We start from the raw sequence: 21,069 nt of genomic DNA, 5'->3' as shown, positions 1-21,069 counted from the left end.
CTCCTTATTTGTCCAAAAGAACAAAAATCAGCATACTATAGTGATACATGCATACCAATGCTTATAGCAGCACAATTCACAAAAGCCAAGTTATGGAACCAGTCTCAGTGTCCATCAATAGGCAAACTGGATAAAGAAAATGCGGTATATACACACAATGGAGTTTTACTCAGAAGAATGAAATTGCTGTCCTTTGATTGTAAATAGATGGAACTGGAGAACATTATGCTAAGTGAAATAAGTCAAACTCAAGAGAATCAAGGGTCAAATCTTTTCTGTCATTTGTGAAAGTTAGAAAAAATAAAGAAGAGATTTCATGAAAATGGAAGACCAATAGAATAAAGGGATTGAGAGGAAGGAGAAGGGGGCATGGGGAAGTACTAGGGGATTAAATCTACCAAATTATGCTATGTCCATGTATGACTATATCACAGTGAATTCCAGTCTTATAGACATTATAATGTACTAATTAAATTAATAATATTAATAATAGAAGAGAGATCAGTGGACTACAGCAAACAGTTCAGGGTGAGGGAGGGAAAAGGAAGGTATTGGAGAATGAGATCAATCAAAGTATGTGCATGTAGAAACATGGCATAATGAATCCCACCGTGATATGTAATTACAATTGACCAATAAAAATATTTAAGAAACCACACACACAAAAAAAAAATTCAAGAAACTGGGCATGGTGGCGCACACTGGTAATCCCAGCAGCTCAGGAGATTGAAGAAGGAGGATCATAGAGTTCGAAGCCAGTCTCAGCAACTTAGAAAGGCTCTAAGCAACTTAGTTAGACCCTATCTCTAACTAAAATATAAAACGGGCTGGGGTGTGGCTCAGTGGTTAAGTGCCCCTGGGTTCAATCCCCAGTACCATTAAAAAATAAAAGAGAACTGGGAGCGCCATAAAGGAGGCCACTTGGCACAGCGCTGGGACTCGGAGCAACCACTGGGGCTCCGGCGGCTGCCCAGGGGAGGAGTGGCGAGGAGAGCTGTGTGGACTCAGAACACCGGGGCCTGCCCTGAGGAGGAGGAGGAGGAACGTGGCCACTTGGATTCGGAGTGACTACACCAGAGCTGCAGGCGGTTGCCAGAGGAGAAGCCGCGCGGCGAGCTGTTTGGACTCAGAACGACGCTTCTGAACCCCGGGGCCTGCCCTGAGGACGAGGAGGAGGAAGAGGAGCTCGGCCGCTTGGAATCGGGTGACTACACCAGAGCTACAGGCGGTTGCCAGAGGAGGGGCTGCGTGGCGAGCTGTTTGGACTCAGACCACTTCTGAACCCCGGGGCCTGCCCAGAGGAGGAGGAGGAGGAGGAGGAGGAGGAGCGCGGCAGGTCGTGTGGACTCGCAGTGACTGCATTAGCGCTCCAGGCGGCTGCTCAGAGGAGAAGGCGAGTGGTGAGTTGTTTGGACTTAAAGTGACAGCTCCTGAACACAGGGGGGCTGCCTGGAGGAGAAGCATGGTGGGTCACTTGGTCTTGAGTGGCCGCACCAGAGCTCCGGGCGGTTGCCCAGAGGACCCGTGCAGCGGGTCACGTGGATTCAGAGCCACTCAGAGCGACTGCTCCTGAACACCCGGGGGGTTATCTGGAGAAGGAGGAGGAACGGGGAGGGTCACTTCAACTCGGAGTGATTTGATTGCCCCGGGCTACGGGTGGTTGGTGGGAGGAGGAGGCACAAAGTGAGTTTCTTGGACTCCTAGTGACCGCACCGGAATACTGGGCGGCTGTCTGGAGGAAGAGGCCTGTGGCAGGTCTCTGGGACTCAGAGTGATTGTTCGGGGCCCCAGGTGGCTGCTCAGAGGAGGGGCCGCACAGCCAGGCGATTAGGTGCAGAGCAGGGTCCCAGGATCTAGGAGGCTTCTGGGTGGAAGAGCCGCACAGAGACAGGCTTAGGGTGGAGCGAAGGTTCCAGGCCTGCAGGCAGATTCTCTGAGGAGGGGCAGCCTAAGGAGATTCATCTGCGAAGGGTGAGGCTCCCAGGCACAGGAGGTAGGGCCAGGCCCCTGGGAACTTTGCAGAGGAAGGCAGCCCAGCCCAGGCGGTAGCTGTAAATTGAGGGGAACCTCTAGGACGGAACTGACCAGCGAGACCTCCCCACCGGGTGAGTCTTCCCTGCTGGGTGAGGTTTCCCCACAAGGACGGTAAAACCAGAGACTCAGGCCCAAACAGGCCTTGCCTCAGCCCACAGCCTAGGTCCCCTTTGGATGACCATTGGTTAACAAGTGGAGGCACCTCTGCCCACTAGCAGGGATTATACCCCACCTGAAGGCCACCACTCCTAGAGAGGCAGCTTCCTTGTGGAGCACCGCATTATCAACTTCCTCCAAGACTTCAGCCTACTGAAGGCTAAGGGGGGATATATATAGAAATCTTCAGGGACATTGTAAGTAAATAGAGGAAATCTGCAATATCTCAGCGGTCCACTGATACCTGAACAATATGAGAAAACAAGGAAAGAAAATGCTGCAAACAAATCTAGATGTTACATCAATAAAACCCAATGACAGCATGGCAAAAGAAATGACAGAAAAGGAGTTCAGAATGTACATAATTAAAATGATCAGAGAAGCAAACGATGAGATGAAAGAGCAAATGCAAGTATTGAATGATTGCACCAATCGACAGTTAAAAGAGCAAATACGGGAAGCAAAAGAGCATTTCAATAAAGAGTTAGAGATATTGAAAAAAAACCAAACAGAAATCCTTGACATGAAGGAAACAATAAACCAAATTAAGAACTCCATAGAAAGCATATCCAATAGGATAGAACACCTGGAAGACAGAACCTCAGACATTGAAGACAAAATATTTAACCTTGAAAACAAAGTTGAACAAACAGAGAAGATGGTAAGAAATCATGAACAGAATCTACAAGAACTATGGGATATCATGAAAAGGCCAAATTTAAGAATTATTGGGATTGAGGAAGGCCTAGAGAAACAAGCCAAAGGTATGAACAATTTATTCAATGAAATAATATCAGAAAATTTCCCAAATCTGAAGAATGAAATGGAAAATCAAGTTCAAGAGGCTTATAGGACTCCAAATACACAAAATTACAACAGACCCACACCAAGGCACATTATAATGAAAATACCTGACATACAAAATAAAGACAGAATTTTAAAGGCTGTGAGAGAAAAGAACCAAATTACATTCAGGGGGAAACCAATACGCATATCAGCAGATTTTTCAATCCAGACCCTAAAAGCTAGAAGGGCCTGGAACAACATTTTTCAAGCCCTGAAAGAAAATGGATGCCAACCAAGAATCTTATACCCAGCAAAACTTACCTTCAAATTTGACGATGAAATAAAATCCTTCCATGATAAACAAAAGCTAAAAGAATTTACAAAAAGAAAGCCAGCATTACAGAACATTCTCAGCAAAATATTCCATGAGGAAGAGATGAAAAACAAAGAAGCAAATCAGCAAAGGGAGGAATTATCCTAAAGGAATTGTCAAATAAAGGAGGAAACAAGTTGTGTCAAACAAATAAATAAACAAAATTTTAAAAATGAACCAAATGACCGGGAAACCAAATCATTTCTCTATAATAACCCTGAATGTTAATGGCCTGAATTCATCAATCAAAAGACATAGACTGGCAGACTGGATTAAAAAGAAAGATCCAACAATATGTTGCCTGCAAGAGACTCACCTCATAGAAAAAGATACCCATAGATTAAAGGTGAAAGGATGGGGAAAAACATACCATGCACATGGACTCAGCAAAAAAGCTGGAGTATCCATCCTCATTTCCGATAATGTGGACTTCAAGCCAAAGTTAGTCAGAAGGGATAAAGAAGGTCATTTCATACTGCTTAAGGGAAGCATAAATCAGCAAGATATAACAATCATAAACATCTATGCCCCAAACAGTGGCTCATCTATGTATGTCAAACAAATCCTTCTCAATTTCAGAAACCAAATAGACCACAACACAATAATACTAGGTGATTTTAACACGCCTCTCTCACCACTGGACAGATCTTCCAGACAAAAATTGAACAAAGAAACCATAGATCTCAATAACACAATCAATAATTTAGACTTAACGGACATTTATAGAATATACCATCCAACCAAGAGCGAATACACTTTCTTCTCAGCAGCACATGGATCCTTCTCTAAAATAGACCATATATTATGCCACAAAGCTAATGTTAGCAAATACAAGAAGATAGAGACACTACCATGTATTCTACCAGATCATAATGGATTGAAGTTAGAAATAAATGAAAGAGTAAAACACAGAAACTATTCCAACATCTGGAGATTAAACAATATGCTATTATATGATAAATGGATAACAGAAGATATTAGGAAGGAAATTAAAAAATTCTTAGAGGTAAATGAGAACAAAGAAACATCATATCAAAATCTCTGGGACACTATGAAAGCAGTACTTAGAGGGAAATTTATTTCATGGAGCGCATTTAATAAAAGAAGTAAAACTCAACAAATAAACAACCTAACACTACAGCTCAAAGCCCTAGAAAAAGAAGAACAGAACAGCACCAAAAGTACTAGAAGACAGGAAATAGTTAAACTCAGAGCTGAAATCAATGAAATTGAAACAAAAGAAACAATACAAAAAATTGACAAAATAAATAGTTGGTTCTTCGAAAAAATAAACAAAATTGATAAACCTTTAGCCACACTAACAAAGAGAAGACGAGAGAAAACCCAAATCACTAAAATTCGGAATGAACAAGGAAATATCACAACAGACAGGATGGAAATACAAAACATAATTAGAAGCTATTTTGAAAATCTATACTCCAACAAAATAGAAAATTTCGAAGACATCAACAGGTTTCTAGAGACATATGAATTGCCTAAACTGAATGAGGAGGACATAAACAATTTAAATAGACCAATTTCAAGTACTGAAATAGAAGAAGTCATCAAAAGCCTACCAACAAAGAAAAGTCCGGGACCAGATGGGTTCTCAGCCGAGTTCTACAAAACCTTTAAGGAAGAGCTCATTCCAATACTTCTCAAAGTGTTCCATAAAATAGAAGAGGAGGGAACCCTCCCAAACTCATTCTATGAAGCCAATATCACACTGATACCTAAACCAGACAGAGACTCATCAAGGAAAGAAAATTTCAGACCAATATCCTTAATGAACATCAACGCAAAAATTCTCAACAAAATTTTAGCAAATCGCATACAAAAACATATTAAAAAGATAGTGCACCATGATCAAGTGGGTTTCATCCCAGGGATGCAAGGTTGGTTCAACATCAGGAAATCAATAAACGTAATTCACCATATTAATAGACTTAAAGTCAAGAATCACATGATTATTTCAATAGATGCAGAAAAAGCATTTGATAAAATACAGCACCCCTTCATGCTCAAAACACTAGAAAAAATAGGGATAGTGGGAACATTCCTTAACATTGTAAAGGCCATTTATGCTAAGCCCATGGCTAATATCATTCTAAATGGTGAAAAACTGAAAGCATTCCCCCTAAAAACTGGAACAAGGCAGGGATGCCCTCTTTCACCACTTCTATTCAACATCGTTCTTGAGACTCTGGCCAGAGCAATTAGACAAACCAAAGAAATTAAAGGGATACGAATTGGGAAAGAAGAACTCAAACTATCCCTGTTCGCTGATGACATGATTATATATTTAGAGGAACCTCGAAATTCCACCAGAAAACTCTTAGAACTCATAAGTGATTTCAGTAAAGTAGCAGGTTACAAGATCAATGCCCATAAATCCAACGCATTTTTATACATAAGTGATGAATCTTCAGAAAGAAAAATTAGGAAAACTACCCCATTCACAATAGCCTCGAAAAAAATAAAATACTTGGGAATCAATCTCACAAAAGAGGTGAAAGACCTCTACAATGAGAACTATACAACACTAAAGAAAGAAATTAAAGAACACCTTAGAAGATGGAAAGATCTTCCATGTTCTTGGATACGAAGAATTAATATTGTCAAAATGGCCATACTACCTAAAGTGCTATACAAATTCAATGCAATTCCAATTAAAATCCCAATGACGTACCTTACAGAAATAGAGCAAGCAATTATGAAATTCATCTGGAAGAATAAGAAACCAGAATAGCTAAAGCAATCCTTAGCAGGAAGAGTGAAACAGGGGGTATTGCAATACCAGATCTTCAACTCTACTACAAAGCAATAGTAACAAAAACGGCATGGTATTGGTACCAAAATAGAAAGGTAGATCAATGGTACAGAATAGAGGACACGGACACAAACCCAAATAAATACAATTTTCTCATACTAGACAAAGGGGCCAAAAATATGCAATGGAGAAAAGATAGCCTCTTCAACAAATAGTGCTGGGAGAATTGGAAATCCATATGCAACAGAATGAAACTAAACCCATATCTCTCACCATGCACGAAACTAAACTCAAAATGGATTAAGGACCTCGGAATCAGACCAGAGACCCTGCAGATTATAGAAGAAAAAGTAGGTCCAAATCTTCACCTTGTTGGTCTAGGACCAGACTTCCTTAACAGGACTCCCATAGCACAAGAAATAAAAGCTAGAATCAACCACTGGGATAGATTCAAACTAAAAAGCTTTCTCTCAGCAAAGGAAACTATCAGCAATGCGAAGAAAGAGCCTACAGAGTGGGAGAATATCTTTGCCAATCATACTTCAGATAGAGCACTAATCTCCAGAATCTATAAAGAACTCAAAAAACTCTACTCCAAGAATTCAAATAGTCCAGTCAACAAATGGGCTAAGGAAATGAATAGACACTTCACAGAAGAAGATCTACAAGCAATCAACAAACATATGGAAAAATGTTCAACATCTCTAGTAATAAGAGAAATGCAAATCAAAACCACCCTAAGATTCCATCTCACCCCAATTAGAATGGCGATTATCAAGAATACGAGCAACAACAGGTGTTGGCGAGGATGTGGGGAGAAAGGTACACTCATACACTGCTGGTGGGGCTGCAAATTAGTGCAGCCACTCTGGAAAGCAGTGTGGAGATTCCTTAGAAAACTTGGAATGGAACCACCATTTGACCCAGCTATCCCACTCCTTGGCCTATACCCAAAGGACTTAAAATCTGCATACTACAGAGATACAGCCACATCAATGTTCATAGCTGCTCAATTCACAATAGCCAGACTGTGGAACCAACCTAGATGCCCTTCAATTGATGAGTGGATAAAGAAACTGTGGTATATATATACAATGGAATATTACTCAGCCATAAAGAATGATAAAATTATGGCATTTGCAGGCAAATGGATGAAATTGGAGAATATCATGCTAAGTGAGATAGGCCGATCTCAAAAAGCCAAAGGACGAATGATATCGCTGATAAGTGGAGGATGACACATAATGGGGGGGAGGGAAGGGTTAGGGTTAGGGTTAGGGAGGGGGGCAAGTATGGAGGAAGGAACTACTGTATAGAGGGTAAAGAGGGGTGGGAGGGGTGGGGGGAAGGGAAAAAATAACAGAATGAATCAAACAACATTACTCTATGTAAATTTATGATTACACAAATGGTATGCCTTTACGCCATGTACAAACAGAGAAACAACATGTATCCCATTTGTTTACAATAAAAAAAAAATTTAAAAAAATAAAAGAAAAATAAAAATAAACTCAAGAAATAAACATAATGCTATTTCCCTTACAGAATATAAGGACACAAAAAAACTGCAAATTAAGTATTGAACTCTACTTAGTAGATAGATTATTATTAGAATTGGATTGGTAATTCTGAAGTTACTAATAGGTCAAATGAGTAAATATACTGAGATTCTTGACAACCAGTTTTCACTGTGCAAAGGAGGAAAACACAAATAAGGGGAGAAGGCAATAAAGAATTCTATGGCATTAGATAAAATTATGACTTTTTAAAAATATATAACATTTCTTAGCTGTATCCAATGGAAAGACATAAAAACACCATCTCCTTGGTAGTAATGAGCACAGAAACACTTGGATTCTAATACCACCTAGATCTTAACACTTGGTTTCTTTAATACCATTCTCCATTAAAATAAAGCAGAGTTCCTTGGAGAAAAGACTGATTCCTTCTGCGACAGGAAAATACAAGATAACTTGGGAACTTCTTAAACTTTTAAGTTAAAAAGTGCTCCAAGCCTGATGGGGAGATAACAGAAGGACAGAAGAGTCAGCTGGAATGGTGCCACAACTGGTTAATTTTGGAAAATTGAATACTCAGAGAATAATGATAAAGGATTAGCACATGTATGAAAAAAAGAATACATCAGTTTGCAGTGATTTTATTTATTTATTTATTGTGGGGTGCTGGGGATTGAACTCAGGCCCTCACACAAGCTAGTCAAGCATTCTACCACTGAGCTATATCCCCAGCTTCAGTCCACAGTGATTTTAAAAGAATGGGGAGGGGGTTGGCAAAAAGGAATGCTCCTTATAGAACAATATCTAATTAAGGCAGATAAGATAATTTAATCATTTATAAGAACTTACCATATTACAACCATCAGTGTAATCATATCTGACAAAGATTATCCATGAATGCTACCACTTCATATAAGTTTGCTCAGAAACGGGTGTCTTCATCCATTTGTGCTGCTATAACAAACTATCTTAGATTGAGCTGGGTGCAGTGGTGCACACCTGTAATCCCAGCAGCTTAGAAGGTTGAGATAGGAGGGTCCCAGGTTCAAGGCCAGCCTCAGCAATTTAGCAAGGCCCTAAGCAACTTAGTGAGACCCTGTTTCAAAATTTAAAAATTTTAAAAAGGGGATGAGGATGGAGAGTAGCCCTGGGTTAATCCCCAATACCCAAGAAAACAAAATAAAATAAAACAAAATATCTTAGATTGAGTAATATCTAAATAATGCAAATTTACTTTTCACAGTTCTGAAGGCTATAAAGTTCAAGATAAAAGGGGTTAGTACATTTGATGTCTTTTAAAGGTCCATTCCTCATAGATGTTTTTCTTTTTTTCCTTTATACTGGGGATTGAATGGAGGGGAGATTTACCAGTGAGCTACATCCCCAGTCTTTTTGAGACAGGTTCTTGATAAGCAGATAAGCATCTTGCTAAATTGCTAAGACTAGCCTCGAATTTGGCATACAGCACCAAATCTGACTTCTAAATGATGTTTTCTACGCATTCTCACATTACAGAAAGGCAAAAGAACTCCTCGTGCTTCTTTTATAAGGTCCTAATCTTACTCATGAAGGAGCAGATTTCAGAACCTAATTTTACCTCCCAAAGTCCCCACATTTAAATACTGATTACTGTGGGGCTCACATTTCAACATATGAATGGGGGGGAGGGAGGTACAAGCATTTAGATCCTAAAAAATCTCAAAATATCATCACAGATTTATTAATTACAAAAGGGAAATTATTATCGGAATATACCATTTTAACCAAGTGATCGAACTTACCATTATAAATGGAAAAAACTCACAATATATTAATGCTGGTATAATAGGAAATATTTACCTAGATAGCCCTCTTACCTAGACTTTTAACTGATTCTAACCATGAGAAAATAAGACAAATTCAGATTGAGGCATATTACTAACAATTGGCTTAATCATTAAAAATGTCATTGTCAAGAAAGATCAAAGAAAAATTGTCCTAGTTTAAGAAAGATCAATAGACCACAAAATGTAATGCTTGATCTTTCACTGGATCCTAAAAAGCTTAAACAAACCACAGTAACTCAATAAGAAAATTTTATTATCCCAACTTTATTATGAAAGCTTATTAACTAGTATTATTGTATCATCCTAAATTTCTTGGGTATAACAATGATATTGTGATTATATAGAATGTCATAGTTCTTAGGAGATGCATGTTTTAATACACTCAAAAACTGTCATGGTGTAATTTATTCTCGAATGGCTCCAAATTTTAAAGAGTACATTCTAAATGCATTGTGGTATCCTGAATCAGATCCTTAATAGTACAGACGTTAGTGAAAAAACTAGAGAAATCTTGAAAAAACAAAAAAAGTCTATATTTAGTTAACAGTAATATACCAATGTTAATTAGCTTTGACAACCAAATCAAGGTTTTACAAAATGTTAATAGGGTAAACTGGGTGAAAGTTGTACAAGAACTCAGTCCTATAGATGCAACTTTCTTATAAATATAAAAACTATTCCAAACTAACAAGTTTATCTTACAAATAAGTAGCTAGACAGATAAAGCACATGTGGCAAAATACCAACAATTCATAAATCTAGGTGAACGGTATAAGGATGTTTATTAGCCAATACTTTCAACTTTTCTGTAGATTTTAAATTTGTCAAAATAAAGTGCTAAAATAAAGTCACAGAAGGTTAAAAGTAAAAGGATAGAAAAGATATTCCACATGAACACTAGTCAAAATAAAACTGGAATTACTTTATTAGTGTTAGACAAAATAGACTTTAGGCAAAAAAAAAAAGAAAAGAAAAGAAAAAAAGAAAAAATAAATAAACTAAGAGATTAAAAACTTTCTAATTAAAAAAGCTCAATTTATCTGGACATGGTACTGCATGTCCATAATCCCAGCAACTCAGGAAGGCTGAGGCAGGGGGAATCTCAAGTTCAAGGCCAGCCTCAGCAACTTAGCCAGGTCCAAAGAAACTTAGAGACCCTATCTCAAAACAAAAAAGAAAAAGAAAAGGGGTTAGGGATGTAGCTCAGTGGTTAAGCATCCCTGGGTTCAGTCCTCAACATTGAAATAAAAAAAAAAGTTCAATTTATCAGAAAGATGGTATGATCTAAATTTATATGCAAAGTAAAAGCTGTTGGAACTATAAGGAGTAAATAAAGGACCATGATAGATTTTAGTAAATCTCTTTAAAACAGAAAGAATAAGCAGAAAACAAAACAGTAAGGATACAATTTCCTAGATTATATCTAAATATCTCATATGCCATTGTTACTTTGATTGTATAGAATAAACTGAGGCTCTAAGTAATTTCTAAGATCACACAGAGAATAGAAGAAATGGGAATCTAGCCTAGAATGTCTGACTTCAGAGCATGTGATCTTATCTCATTACTCCATACTGCCTGCCCCAAGCATATATTTGATAACTTGCACTAGGTGATTTCTAAGGGACATTTCAGTTCTGAACTTTCTATAATTTGCTTCAATAAATCCAAAATGAAATGTTCAACTAGGCTGAGTAACCCTGAATTACAGAGCTAAATCAAGAAACTCAGTAAAATAAAATCCATATGACCTCACAATTAGAATGATTCATTAGAATTATCAAAAAATATACTTTTCCCATATCAAATTCATCAGAGACAGAAATGTTATTCTGTTAGTCAATGTCTTACATTTTTTCTCATATGAAGACTGATGAACAGATAATATTAAAAGCTTTCAGCAATAATAAAATAACTGGACATGGTGTAGGTCTATAATCGCAGTAACTCAGGAAGCTGAGGCAAAAGGAGCCCAAGTTCAAGACCAGCCTCAGCAATTTACTGAGATTCCATCTTAACATAAAAAATAAAAAGAGCTGGACATGAAGCCCAGTAGTAGAACACCCCTGGGGTTCAACCCTTAGCACCATAAAAATATAACAAAGATCTTTAAACACAATTAGACTCAAATTTAGTAAATGCAAATTCCTAGGAGAAAAAATCCTTTGTTAAAATGCCTAAATTAGTGTAGATGAAATAAACTACTTATAAAATACTGCTATTAGTTCTGAAAAACAAATTATTGATTATTAACTGGTTAAAGTTCTTAAAAGTTTTAAAAAATACAGAACTATTTGTCTTTCATATGAAATACTCAGTAATCATAGTTAAAATATTCTCATTTGCTCTTTTGTATCATGAGAATTCATCCTTAAATAGAACTGGCTATCTTATTTACTATTTTTTTCTTTTTAAATAAGAAAGATAGCTAACTCTTTAAATGGATATATTATAAAAAGCTGTGAGATATTCCTTAACCTTCATAAACAATAAAAAGTATGCCTCATAAAATAAGCATATTGACATTTTTGTGTTGAGAACCAGAAACTTCTGATAAATGGTAATAATTTGCACAAAAAAATAACATAGCAAGGCACAACCCATTTCTCTTAGAGGCCCAAAGATGGGGGAAAATTTATTAGGTTCATGAATCAAAGATAACTTGTGATTACATACAGATTTAATGGTTAGAAATGAAATGTACTTAGGCTTAGCGTAAGGATCTAAGAGTAGTAAAGTATTCCTAGAAACCAAGGTAAAACTTCAATTTGCCATGAGTTCAATGAACCAGATAAATAATTGTATCACCAATATCTGCCTGTAGCCCATTTTCAGTGAGGTGAATTTTCTTGCTCATGAGGTCCACATGGAAAATAGCATGCTCAGAAATGGGTGTCTTTTCAGTGTGCTCTCTTCCCAGGACAGGAACTCGCCGAGGCCCCAACACTGGATCATCAAATCTCATCAGTTTCACTTTGGAAAGGTCTATAGCAGAAGAGATTATTAATATGAGCATTTAATTATAGTTACTGACTCAAACTCATGAATGAAACTGGTAATTCACATTAAAACACATCCATTGTTACACCTAAACAAAAAATATTTTCATTAGATTTTTAAATAGGACCCAATCTCAGGAGCAAAGCTGAAATCTAATAAATCTTCACCCCCTTTCATCTTTTTAGTCAAAGAATCTACATAGCATATCTCCTGGAATGATAAACCTAGAGAAAGAAAAAATTGAGTGTATTTTTGAGCATTAACCTATATGATCGCTTGAATCACTTTTTATGTGTCTCAATTAGTCATTCTTCAAAATACCAAAAAGTCTAAAACCTATTTATTTCTTGCTGTGTTTCCTGGAATGCATTAAACTTGCAAGAGTGATAGCTTTCCTTGGAGTTACACTTGGAGAAATAATTACTAGTGTAAGAAACAGCATTACCCATTTCTTGCTTTGCTCAAAAGATCAAAGTGTTTGTATTAACAAGTTGATGAGACAAGGAGAGAAGGGGGAAAGCAGAAGGAAAGGGCAAAGCTTTTAGAATTTCAAACTTCAAGTTGAACTCCAATCCTACTCTGCTTGAGATTTTCTTGATATGCTCTTGTGCAAGCTGAAAATGGCTTCTGGCGATAAAAAAAAAAAAGCACTTGTCCCATGAAATATTAAGATTCGACAATCCTGCCAACAACTGAGCCTTAAAGAAATTTACTCAAACAATCTGGAGACCTCACAAGAATAAATGACTTTATTTTATGTGATAGAAAAACACTATAAATGAATACAAATGATGATTCTGGATTTATATCTCATTCTAAGTGTAGCATGGCTAGTTATATTTAACCTCATCTGAAGAAATAGAAGTTATTTTCTGAATTACTTCTACCCCTTTCTAAAACAGACTGCTGGGTGGTCTGTGAGCTACACTCACTCATGTTGTCTTCAGAGTATGAAGCTTATATGAGAGGGATAAGAGATAAAAGGAGACATTAATGCAGCTGGCAGCGATATCAGGCATAAAAGTTATCCAGGCACTCTGTTCTCTTTAGGAAACAAAGACTGAAGAACCTTGAGTTTAGAGAAGAGATCTTGGGGCTTACAGAACAATTACCAACCATAAAAGCAAACCCTGCTGGAGAATCTCTGCAGAGACCATACAACCTATTCTCAGACATAGCATGGGTACTAAAAATTAAAATAGGAAAGGAGCAGGCACAGTCTTCAAGACAGCCATGATCTTATTTGGGAGAAGAATACAAATCATTTTTACAATGATTGCAATTCATACTGCACATCAGTGGTACCAACTATTTTGTTATAGAAGCAGTGATAAGTCTTGCTGGTAGATTTTATATATTAGGCCTTTTACTACCACAAATCTTAAAATCTTTCTGTCTCTCTCTTTTTCTCTCTGAACCAATCCTCCCTCTTCGTTTCCAGAAATTCTAATTCAAACTATTTCAAATAAACCTTAATACTACATCAGTCTTCAAAGTGACAAAACACATTTGCTTTGATGTTTCACCATGTAGTTCATTACTGTCAACAAATTCTTGGAGCATTCTTAGTGGTTTTACTATCTTTTCTGATCCCAGACTTCTCTTATCATTTAAAATGTTGAAACTTAAGTCTGAGACTATACAAGATTTAAGGTACTCAGAGAAAAGATGAGAGAAATTGAAAGTTCCTAGGGATTGATAATGTGAAATGGAGTCTTTCACCTCCAAATTATTAGTTCATATGTGGCATGGGTTGTGGAGTGATTTAAGGTCATTGTCATCAAATAGTTGCTCAATGGTCTTTGTGGAGTGAAATGATGGTTTTAGTGTAGTTGCTCCTGGACCTAGATCATAATCACCCTCAATACAATTGGCAGTAATTGGACAACTTGCTGGCTACTGCAGCAAAGAACTATGTTATTGAATTTAACTTCTTCTTCATCTCATATACTCACTATACACAGCCCCCAAAGATATCAAAGTATCCGGAGGGCTTCTGGAAAAGTATCAAGGTTAGATCTCTTCTGTAGATTCTTACAGGAATATCAATTTCAAACTCCTCCTAATATTTCTATCCATTTTCTAAAATTTATAGCAGTTACCAACACCAAACTCAAAACACTGCACCATCATACTAATCATAGTCACTATGACAAAGGAGATAAGAACTATGCCAGAGGCTCTGAAGAACCTACTCAGTGATATACCTAAGTACATGCAATGGGGGAGGGGGATTTAACATTATATAAAACAATTTCAATATAGGAATGTATCCTCTCATGTTCTACAGCCTTTTATCAATCCGATCCAGTGGGTCCATAAAAATATCTATTTTCTTCAAAAGACACTAGAATAAGGGCTGGAAATATAGCTCAGTTGGTAGAGTGCTTGCCTCGTAAGCACAAGACCCTGGATTCAATCCCCAGTACCGCACAAAAAAAAAAAAAAAAAAAAAAAAAACTAGAATATTCTTCAAAGCTAAGGTTTCTTCCTATTATGAGATCTCCTCATGACTGAATACTTGCAATACAAAAATGGCAAGCCACAAAATGCCTTATTATATATTCATATTTCTATAAAATTTCAAGTTCTGCTCCTTACAGCCTATACATTCTAAGGACTGAGCTACCATTCTATGGTATCTGGTTTCATAAGGGAGCATAATAAATGTCTATAACAACATGGATGACTCTTAAAAACATTTTGTTAAGTAAAATAAGCTAAACACAAAAGAGTGAATATTTCTGGGTGTGGTGGTACATGCCTATAGTCCCAATTACTCAGGAGGCCAATGTAGGAAAATTGCTTGAGCCCAGGAGGCTAGAGCCAGCCTGGGGAACATAGTGAGATTCCCATTTCTTGAAAATAGTGAGAAAATAAAATATATCTAATAAAACTAATCAAAAGATTGAAGTACAAATTTATATGATTCCATTTTTGAGATACCCAGAATAGTCAAATATATAGAGACAGAAAGTAAACAGTGGTTACCAGAGACTAGAAGGAGGTAGAATAGGGAATTCAGTTTAATAGGTATAGCATTTCAGATGAGGAAGTTGAAAAATTCTGGAAATGCATGTTAGTGATAGTTACACAATGAGAATATATTCAATGCCACTTAACTGTATACTTAAAAATGGCTAAAATGTTAAGTTTATGCTATATATATTTACTGTACTTAAAAACATGTCTTTAAACAATAAAATCCCTAGCTCTAGTATATACCTGGTGATGATGCTCCACACAGAGTGAACATACAGTTGGTACTTTCCTCTCCTGGTATACTCTTTTCCCTCATCACCACATATATCATTTCCAGTTTTCTCCATAAATTCATCCTTGATCACTAGAGCTGGAAATAATCTCACCTTTTTTGGGGCTGTATGTTTAATTTGTGCCATATATGAATTTACCATTTGAAGTTCTTAAAGTCATTGTCTTAGATTTGTAAATCATTATAAAATTTTCCTTACTTCCCCAAGAATAAAGCCAGCTGGACAGGTTAGTTCAGAATATTAAAGGTGTGTGTTCTTTAATCCCAAATTACCTCTGACAGACAGAAATCAGTCGTTACAATTCAGAGATAGATGGAATCTTGAAAAAAAACATCTAATCCCATGTCCTCATTTTGCTAAAATTCAGAGCTTAAGTGACAAAGTCATTAAACTATCCAGCCACAGGGTCCAAAAAAGAATATTTCTTGATTCTGGGTTCAACACTCTTTCGACTGCATTACATAGCTGTCCCTAAGCATATCTCCCCTCTGCTTAGAACTAATCAAATCTACAAGTTACTGCAAAAAACTGAGTTTCAGGGCTGGGGATATGGCTCAGTTGGTAGAGTGCTTGCATTGCAAGCACAGGCCCTGAGTTCAAACCCCAGCACCGCAAAAAAAAAAAAAAAAAAACAACTGAGTTTCAGGGAAGTCATTTACCTTTAATTCCTCGGTCCATTTTCATTAAACGCCTGATTATAGAATCACAGTTATCTCCTTGTCTGATTTCAATTTTGGTTGAGAAGTGACCATTGGATGGCTGGGGATTTATTAGGGAAATTGGCACACCAGGCTAGAAAAACAAAAAGTAAATGACTGTTATAGGCAATCAAACCTGAATACTGCCAAGGAAAGGGAAATCTGTAATACATTTTCAATACTCAGTGCAAGACAGACCTAATTCTGATATTCTAAAATCATGACCAAGACATACTCAAATACGAAAGAAAAATCATGCTTATAAGCAGGCACCTAGATAAAAATGACTACAACTATAAATATCAATACTGATGATGGACAAAAGCAATAATTACATTTTTTCTTCCATAACTACCACCATTTGTTGAGTACATCAGGTACTATACTAAACATTTTGTAGACAATAGTTCTGTATCCTGACAGGTAGTTCTTTTGAACCCTTTTTCACAAATGAGAAGCCAAGAACCAGAAAGACTGAGTAGCCCAAAGTCATACAGGTAATGACAGAGCAAGGATTACAGTTCTATGTCCTTCTACCTCTCACAAGGACTCTATTATTGTAAAAGTAAAAGACTTATATACAAAGTAGCTTAATGAAATACTTGAAAGTAGCTTGAAATAAATTCCTTTTTATCTATCTCCAAGGCCCAAAGAATTGCATTTTTGAAAACCACCACCTCTGAATGTAATGAGAGTATCGTTACACAACGATAAATTGAAGGTTTCCTTGATTGTGATCACCATATTCTTCAAAACAGGCCTTTTCTGTTTGCAAGGTTTTCAATTAAACATGGTGAAAGTATTAACATCTAAGACCTCTGTTTATCAAGATACCAAGGACATTGTGTGGACTCAGTTGCAGTACAATGGAATTTGCCAAATGCTGCCAATCTGAATGGATTCTTTGACGCTAAAGAATTAGAATCTCTAAAACCTCAAGACCTCTTATTTTTACCAATGATAGCCAAAATATAAAGGAAAGGGAAAAAAAAAAAGGCGATTCCAGCATAACAAGATGATGCACTGCTGTGGTCTATACCAAAACCCAAAACACCTGGAATAATCAATGATTATCTGAAGTTTGAAAAGTTTCTTTTCACTATTTAGAAGAGTCTTCCATTTCAACTGCTACCATATTATTTTTAATAAACACCAGGTTCTAAAAATCATATTTTTACTTTTAAAACCTCAAATAATATTAGATTCCATCCATAAAGAGTAAAGTGAGGAAAAGTAACTACTGTTCCAACTGGAGAATTAGGACAACTTAACTCTAGTTCCATTTCTAACTGTGACCTAGAACAACTCATCACATAATTTCTCTGGACTGTTCTTCATTCCGTCTTTAAAATGATGGGCTTAGATGTAATGACCTCTAAGGTCTCTTCTAGCTCTAAAATGCAATGGGTTCAATAAGATTTCTTCAACTTACTTCTGTTCTAAAAACATTAAGTGGTTTTCCAGGACAACAGTCTTCTCTGACTTTATCTTCTGCTTCAGAGGCAAACTTGACTTCTATATGTTCTAGCTAAATAGAGGGGAAAAAATGGAAGTCATTAGTATTACTTAATATGATTGAAATTAATCACCACCTCATTTCATCAAGAGCACGACTAGTTCTACACTTAACATGAAATGGGCTGTGCAATTTTATTATTTTCCATATGAGCATTAAATTAAATTTGTAATCAGTTATTTAACCCTCATCTTAGATGCCTCAGAATATTTTTATTTATATAGTCATGTTTATCTCATTTCCTATAATGAATTCTGGCACCTATCTGGCACATAAGAGAAAAAGGAAATCAGGGTAAAATCTTAAACTCAGACAAAAAAATTTGAAATACATATATGAACCATTAAAAATACATATATATGAAAACAGATGTTCACTGATATATAATTCCATTAACTCATTTAAAATAAAATCCTCAGGCCAATCAAGATGATGCACACCTATAATCCTGTAATTCAGGAGACTGAAGCAAGAGGACTATGAGTTCAAAGCCAGCCTCAGCAACTTAGCAAGACCCTTAGCAACTAATCAAAACACTGTCTCAAAATATTTTTAAAAAGGACTGGGGACATAACTCAGTGGCAAAGCACCCTCAAGTTCAATCCCCAATACCAAAAAATAAAATAAAATGTTCAAAGGTTGGAGATGTAGCTCAGTGTCAAGAGCACATGCTTAGCATGTGTAAGTACTTAAGTTTAATCTTCAGCACCAAATAAAAACCAATAATTAAGTGAATTTTTATTTAGAAATAACTTTCTTCCATCTCTGTATGAAACGATTTTACTGAAACTCTTCATAATTTTTTTAACTTAAATGTCTTCATTATCACTTCATTATTATAACCACTTTGAGTCCTCTAACAGTTTTCTAGAGCAAATTATTTTTCCTTCTGCCTAAGCCGTCTGAGAGAAAGCATTTTTAGAATCTATATATTTAGCTGTGATTGATAACATATCATGAACCACAGATTATAATTATTCTACTTCCGTGAATCTGAGGTTGAACTGGGGGAGAGGGAACAATTCACAGTGCTCCATAATAACAGAGACTTTAGAAGCATTTAAATACAAGGGCTCTCTCATTTTCTTAAAGACAATTTTGGCTGGATGTGGTGGTGCACACCTGTCATCCCATCAACTCGGGAGGCTGAGGTAGAAGAATCTCAGATACAAAGCCAGCCTCAACAACTTAGCGAGACTCTGTCACAAAATAAAAAAATGAGAAGGGCTGAGGATGTGGCTCAATGGTTAAGCGTCCCTGGGTTCAATCCCTAGTACAAAAAAAAAAAAAAAAAAAGAATTTAGGGAGAAAATCTAGATAGTTTTTATGCATAGCATAACTGATAAATGAAATACAATGATAGCTCATTATTTTTCTTTCTTAAACTTTTATAGTTTTCCCATTCTCTTTCCCTTCAAATATTTTTGACTGAATATAATTGGCAAAAATACTAAACACAGAAGATGAAATTTATAAAAAGGCTTATTATAAAATTCAAAAACTTGATTACGGCTTACTACAGTTGACTAGTAACTACAATCCCTGGCCCTCTTACCTCAAGGGAATTAGTCAGGTAGACTATATTCTCCATAAGCACTGCCTGTTCATCAAATTCCAATTGCAAATCGAGAACACGAGGTCCCATCTTCTCCACATTTTCCTAATAGCCAAAATGTTTTTGAAAAATAAAATCGCATTAAAAAGATATTGAAAAGAATTTACATCCTTCAAAGCAATCATTTTTCTCTCAGTTGATAAAATCTTTACATTTCAACAGTTACACCAAGGGCCTTGGACTCCTGGAATCAAACAAATGTATGAAAAAAAGTCCTTCAGGTAATTAAAAAATATCTATTTTTTTTTAATTTTCCAAGATACCAACCAAAAAAGTTTTGAAGATATTCTCATAAACTTTAAAGAAAAAGTCATACTATATAATAATCAATCTTATAATATACAAAAAATTCTTAATTCTCTTGAACATTAAATATTTATTACATAAAATGTAACCTTCATGATCCAAGTTCACAAGCACAAATATAAATGTCCAGAACACATTACACTTATATGAAAGTGATCTGACATTATTCCTGCTATCCAGTGCTTTAGTTTACCATTTGCTATAGATTAATACCCAAACATCAGGAATGGATTAGTTACTGCAGGAGTGGGTCCCTAAAAAAATGATGAATTTAAGCTTGCACGTGTGAAATCCTACTCACAAGAGAGAATGAGGAAGAGAATTGCCAAGTTTGAGGCCAAACTCAGCAACTCAGTGAGACTTGTCTCAAGATAAAAAAATATAAAGGGTTGGGAGTATAGGTTTAATCCCCAGTATTGGTGGGGGTGGGGACTAATTTGCAGGGCAAATCACCAATATTATATATAGACCATGCAAACAATTGACAGTGCTTCATCAAAATTAAATAACTTCCTAAAGAAGCCAACTTTTCACAACAAAGAACTGTCTGGCCCAAAATATCCATAAAGTCATTGCCAAGAATCCTTGGTCTAATCCCCATAACCAATGTTTATTCTGTTAATCTAAAACTATACAGATGTAGAATCTTGGTCCCAGTAATAGGATCTAGTTAAAATAAAATGTTTCCTCCTCAAACTGAAGAGAAGGAATCACATGAAGGGAATAATTTAGTACAGCAATTCTAAAACAATTTTTCTTCCACAATACACATTTTCATTTCACATACTCAGCACTTCCACAGGTAAACCCAAAATCCGATAGCTCATTTCTCACAACCACTGATTGAAAAGTGCTATTTTAGCAGATTCTGGAGAGGCAGCAGAGGGGAGCACAAGAAGACAAACTGTGCCCAAAACTTTTCTCTTTCCCTCTGCTGTCCTATCTAAGCATTACCCCTGTGGTCCCAGTTGTGCAAGGTCCACAGTTTACCTTAATCATGGCAACAAACGGCATCACTTTCTTCATGTATTTCTTCAATTCTGGCAAATTACCTAGTTCATTAGCAATGACTTTGTTATCAGGCAATTTTCCACCACTGGCCTAAAAATGGAAAGGGGACAGAGACAGAGGAATATGAAGAAGTCAGAGAGACAATGAATGGTGGCTCTCCCAGTCTGCTAGAGAAGAGCAGTCCTT

At 36.5% G+C, this 21,069-nt stretch overlaps 1 protein-coding gene across 1 annotated transcript in view; it reads right to left on the bottom strand.

The window, feature by feature from the left end:
* Nucleotides 1–10,227: 10,227 nt before the first annotated feature.
* Nucleotides 10,228–21,069, bottom strand: part of LARS1 (leucyl-tRNA synthetase 1) — a 71,014-nt gene continuing 60,172 nt past the window's right edge. The window contains exons 28-32 of the mRNA XM_079145467.1: nucleotides 20,863–20,973; nucleotides 19,507–19,611; nucleotides 17,868–17,963; nucleotides 16,397–16,529; nucleotides 10,228–12,447 (exon numbers count right to left, since the gene is read on the bottom strand). Of these exons, the coding sequence (XP_079001593.1) occupies nucleotides 12,242–12,447; nucleotides 16,397–16,529; nucleotides 17,868–17,963; nucleotides 19,507–19,611; nucleotides 20,863–20,973 (651 nt within the window). The 3' untranslated portion in view covers nucleotides 10,228–12,241. The remainder of the gene's footprint in view (nucleotides 12,448–16,396; nucleotides 16,530–17,867; nucleotides 17,964–19,506; nucleotides 19,612–20,862; nucleotides 20,974–21,069) is intronic.

The sequence above is a fragment of the Sciurus vulgaris genome (assembly GCF_902686455.1).
Source record: "Sciurus vulgaris genome assembly, chromosome: 6".
In the NCBI taxonomy this organism is placed as follows: Eukaryota; Metazoa; Chordata; class Mammalia; order Rodentia; family Sciuridae; genus Sciurus; species Sciurus vulgaris.
Note: the sequence above shows the minus strand (reverse complement) of the source record. Positions and strands in the feature narration are given on the sequence as shown.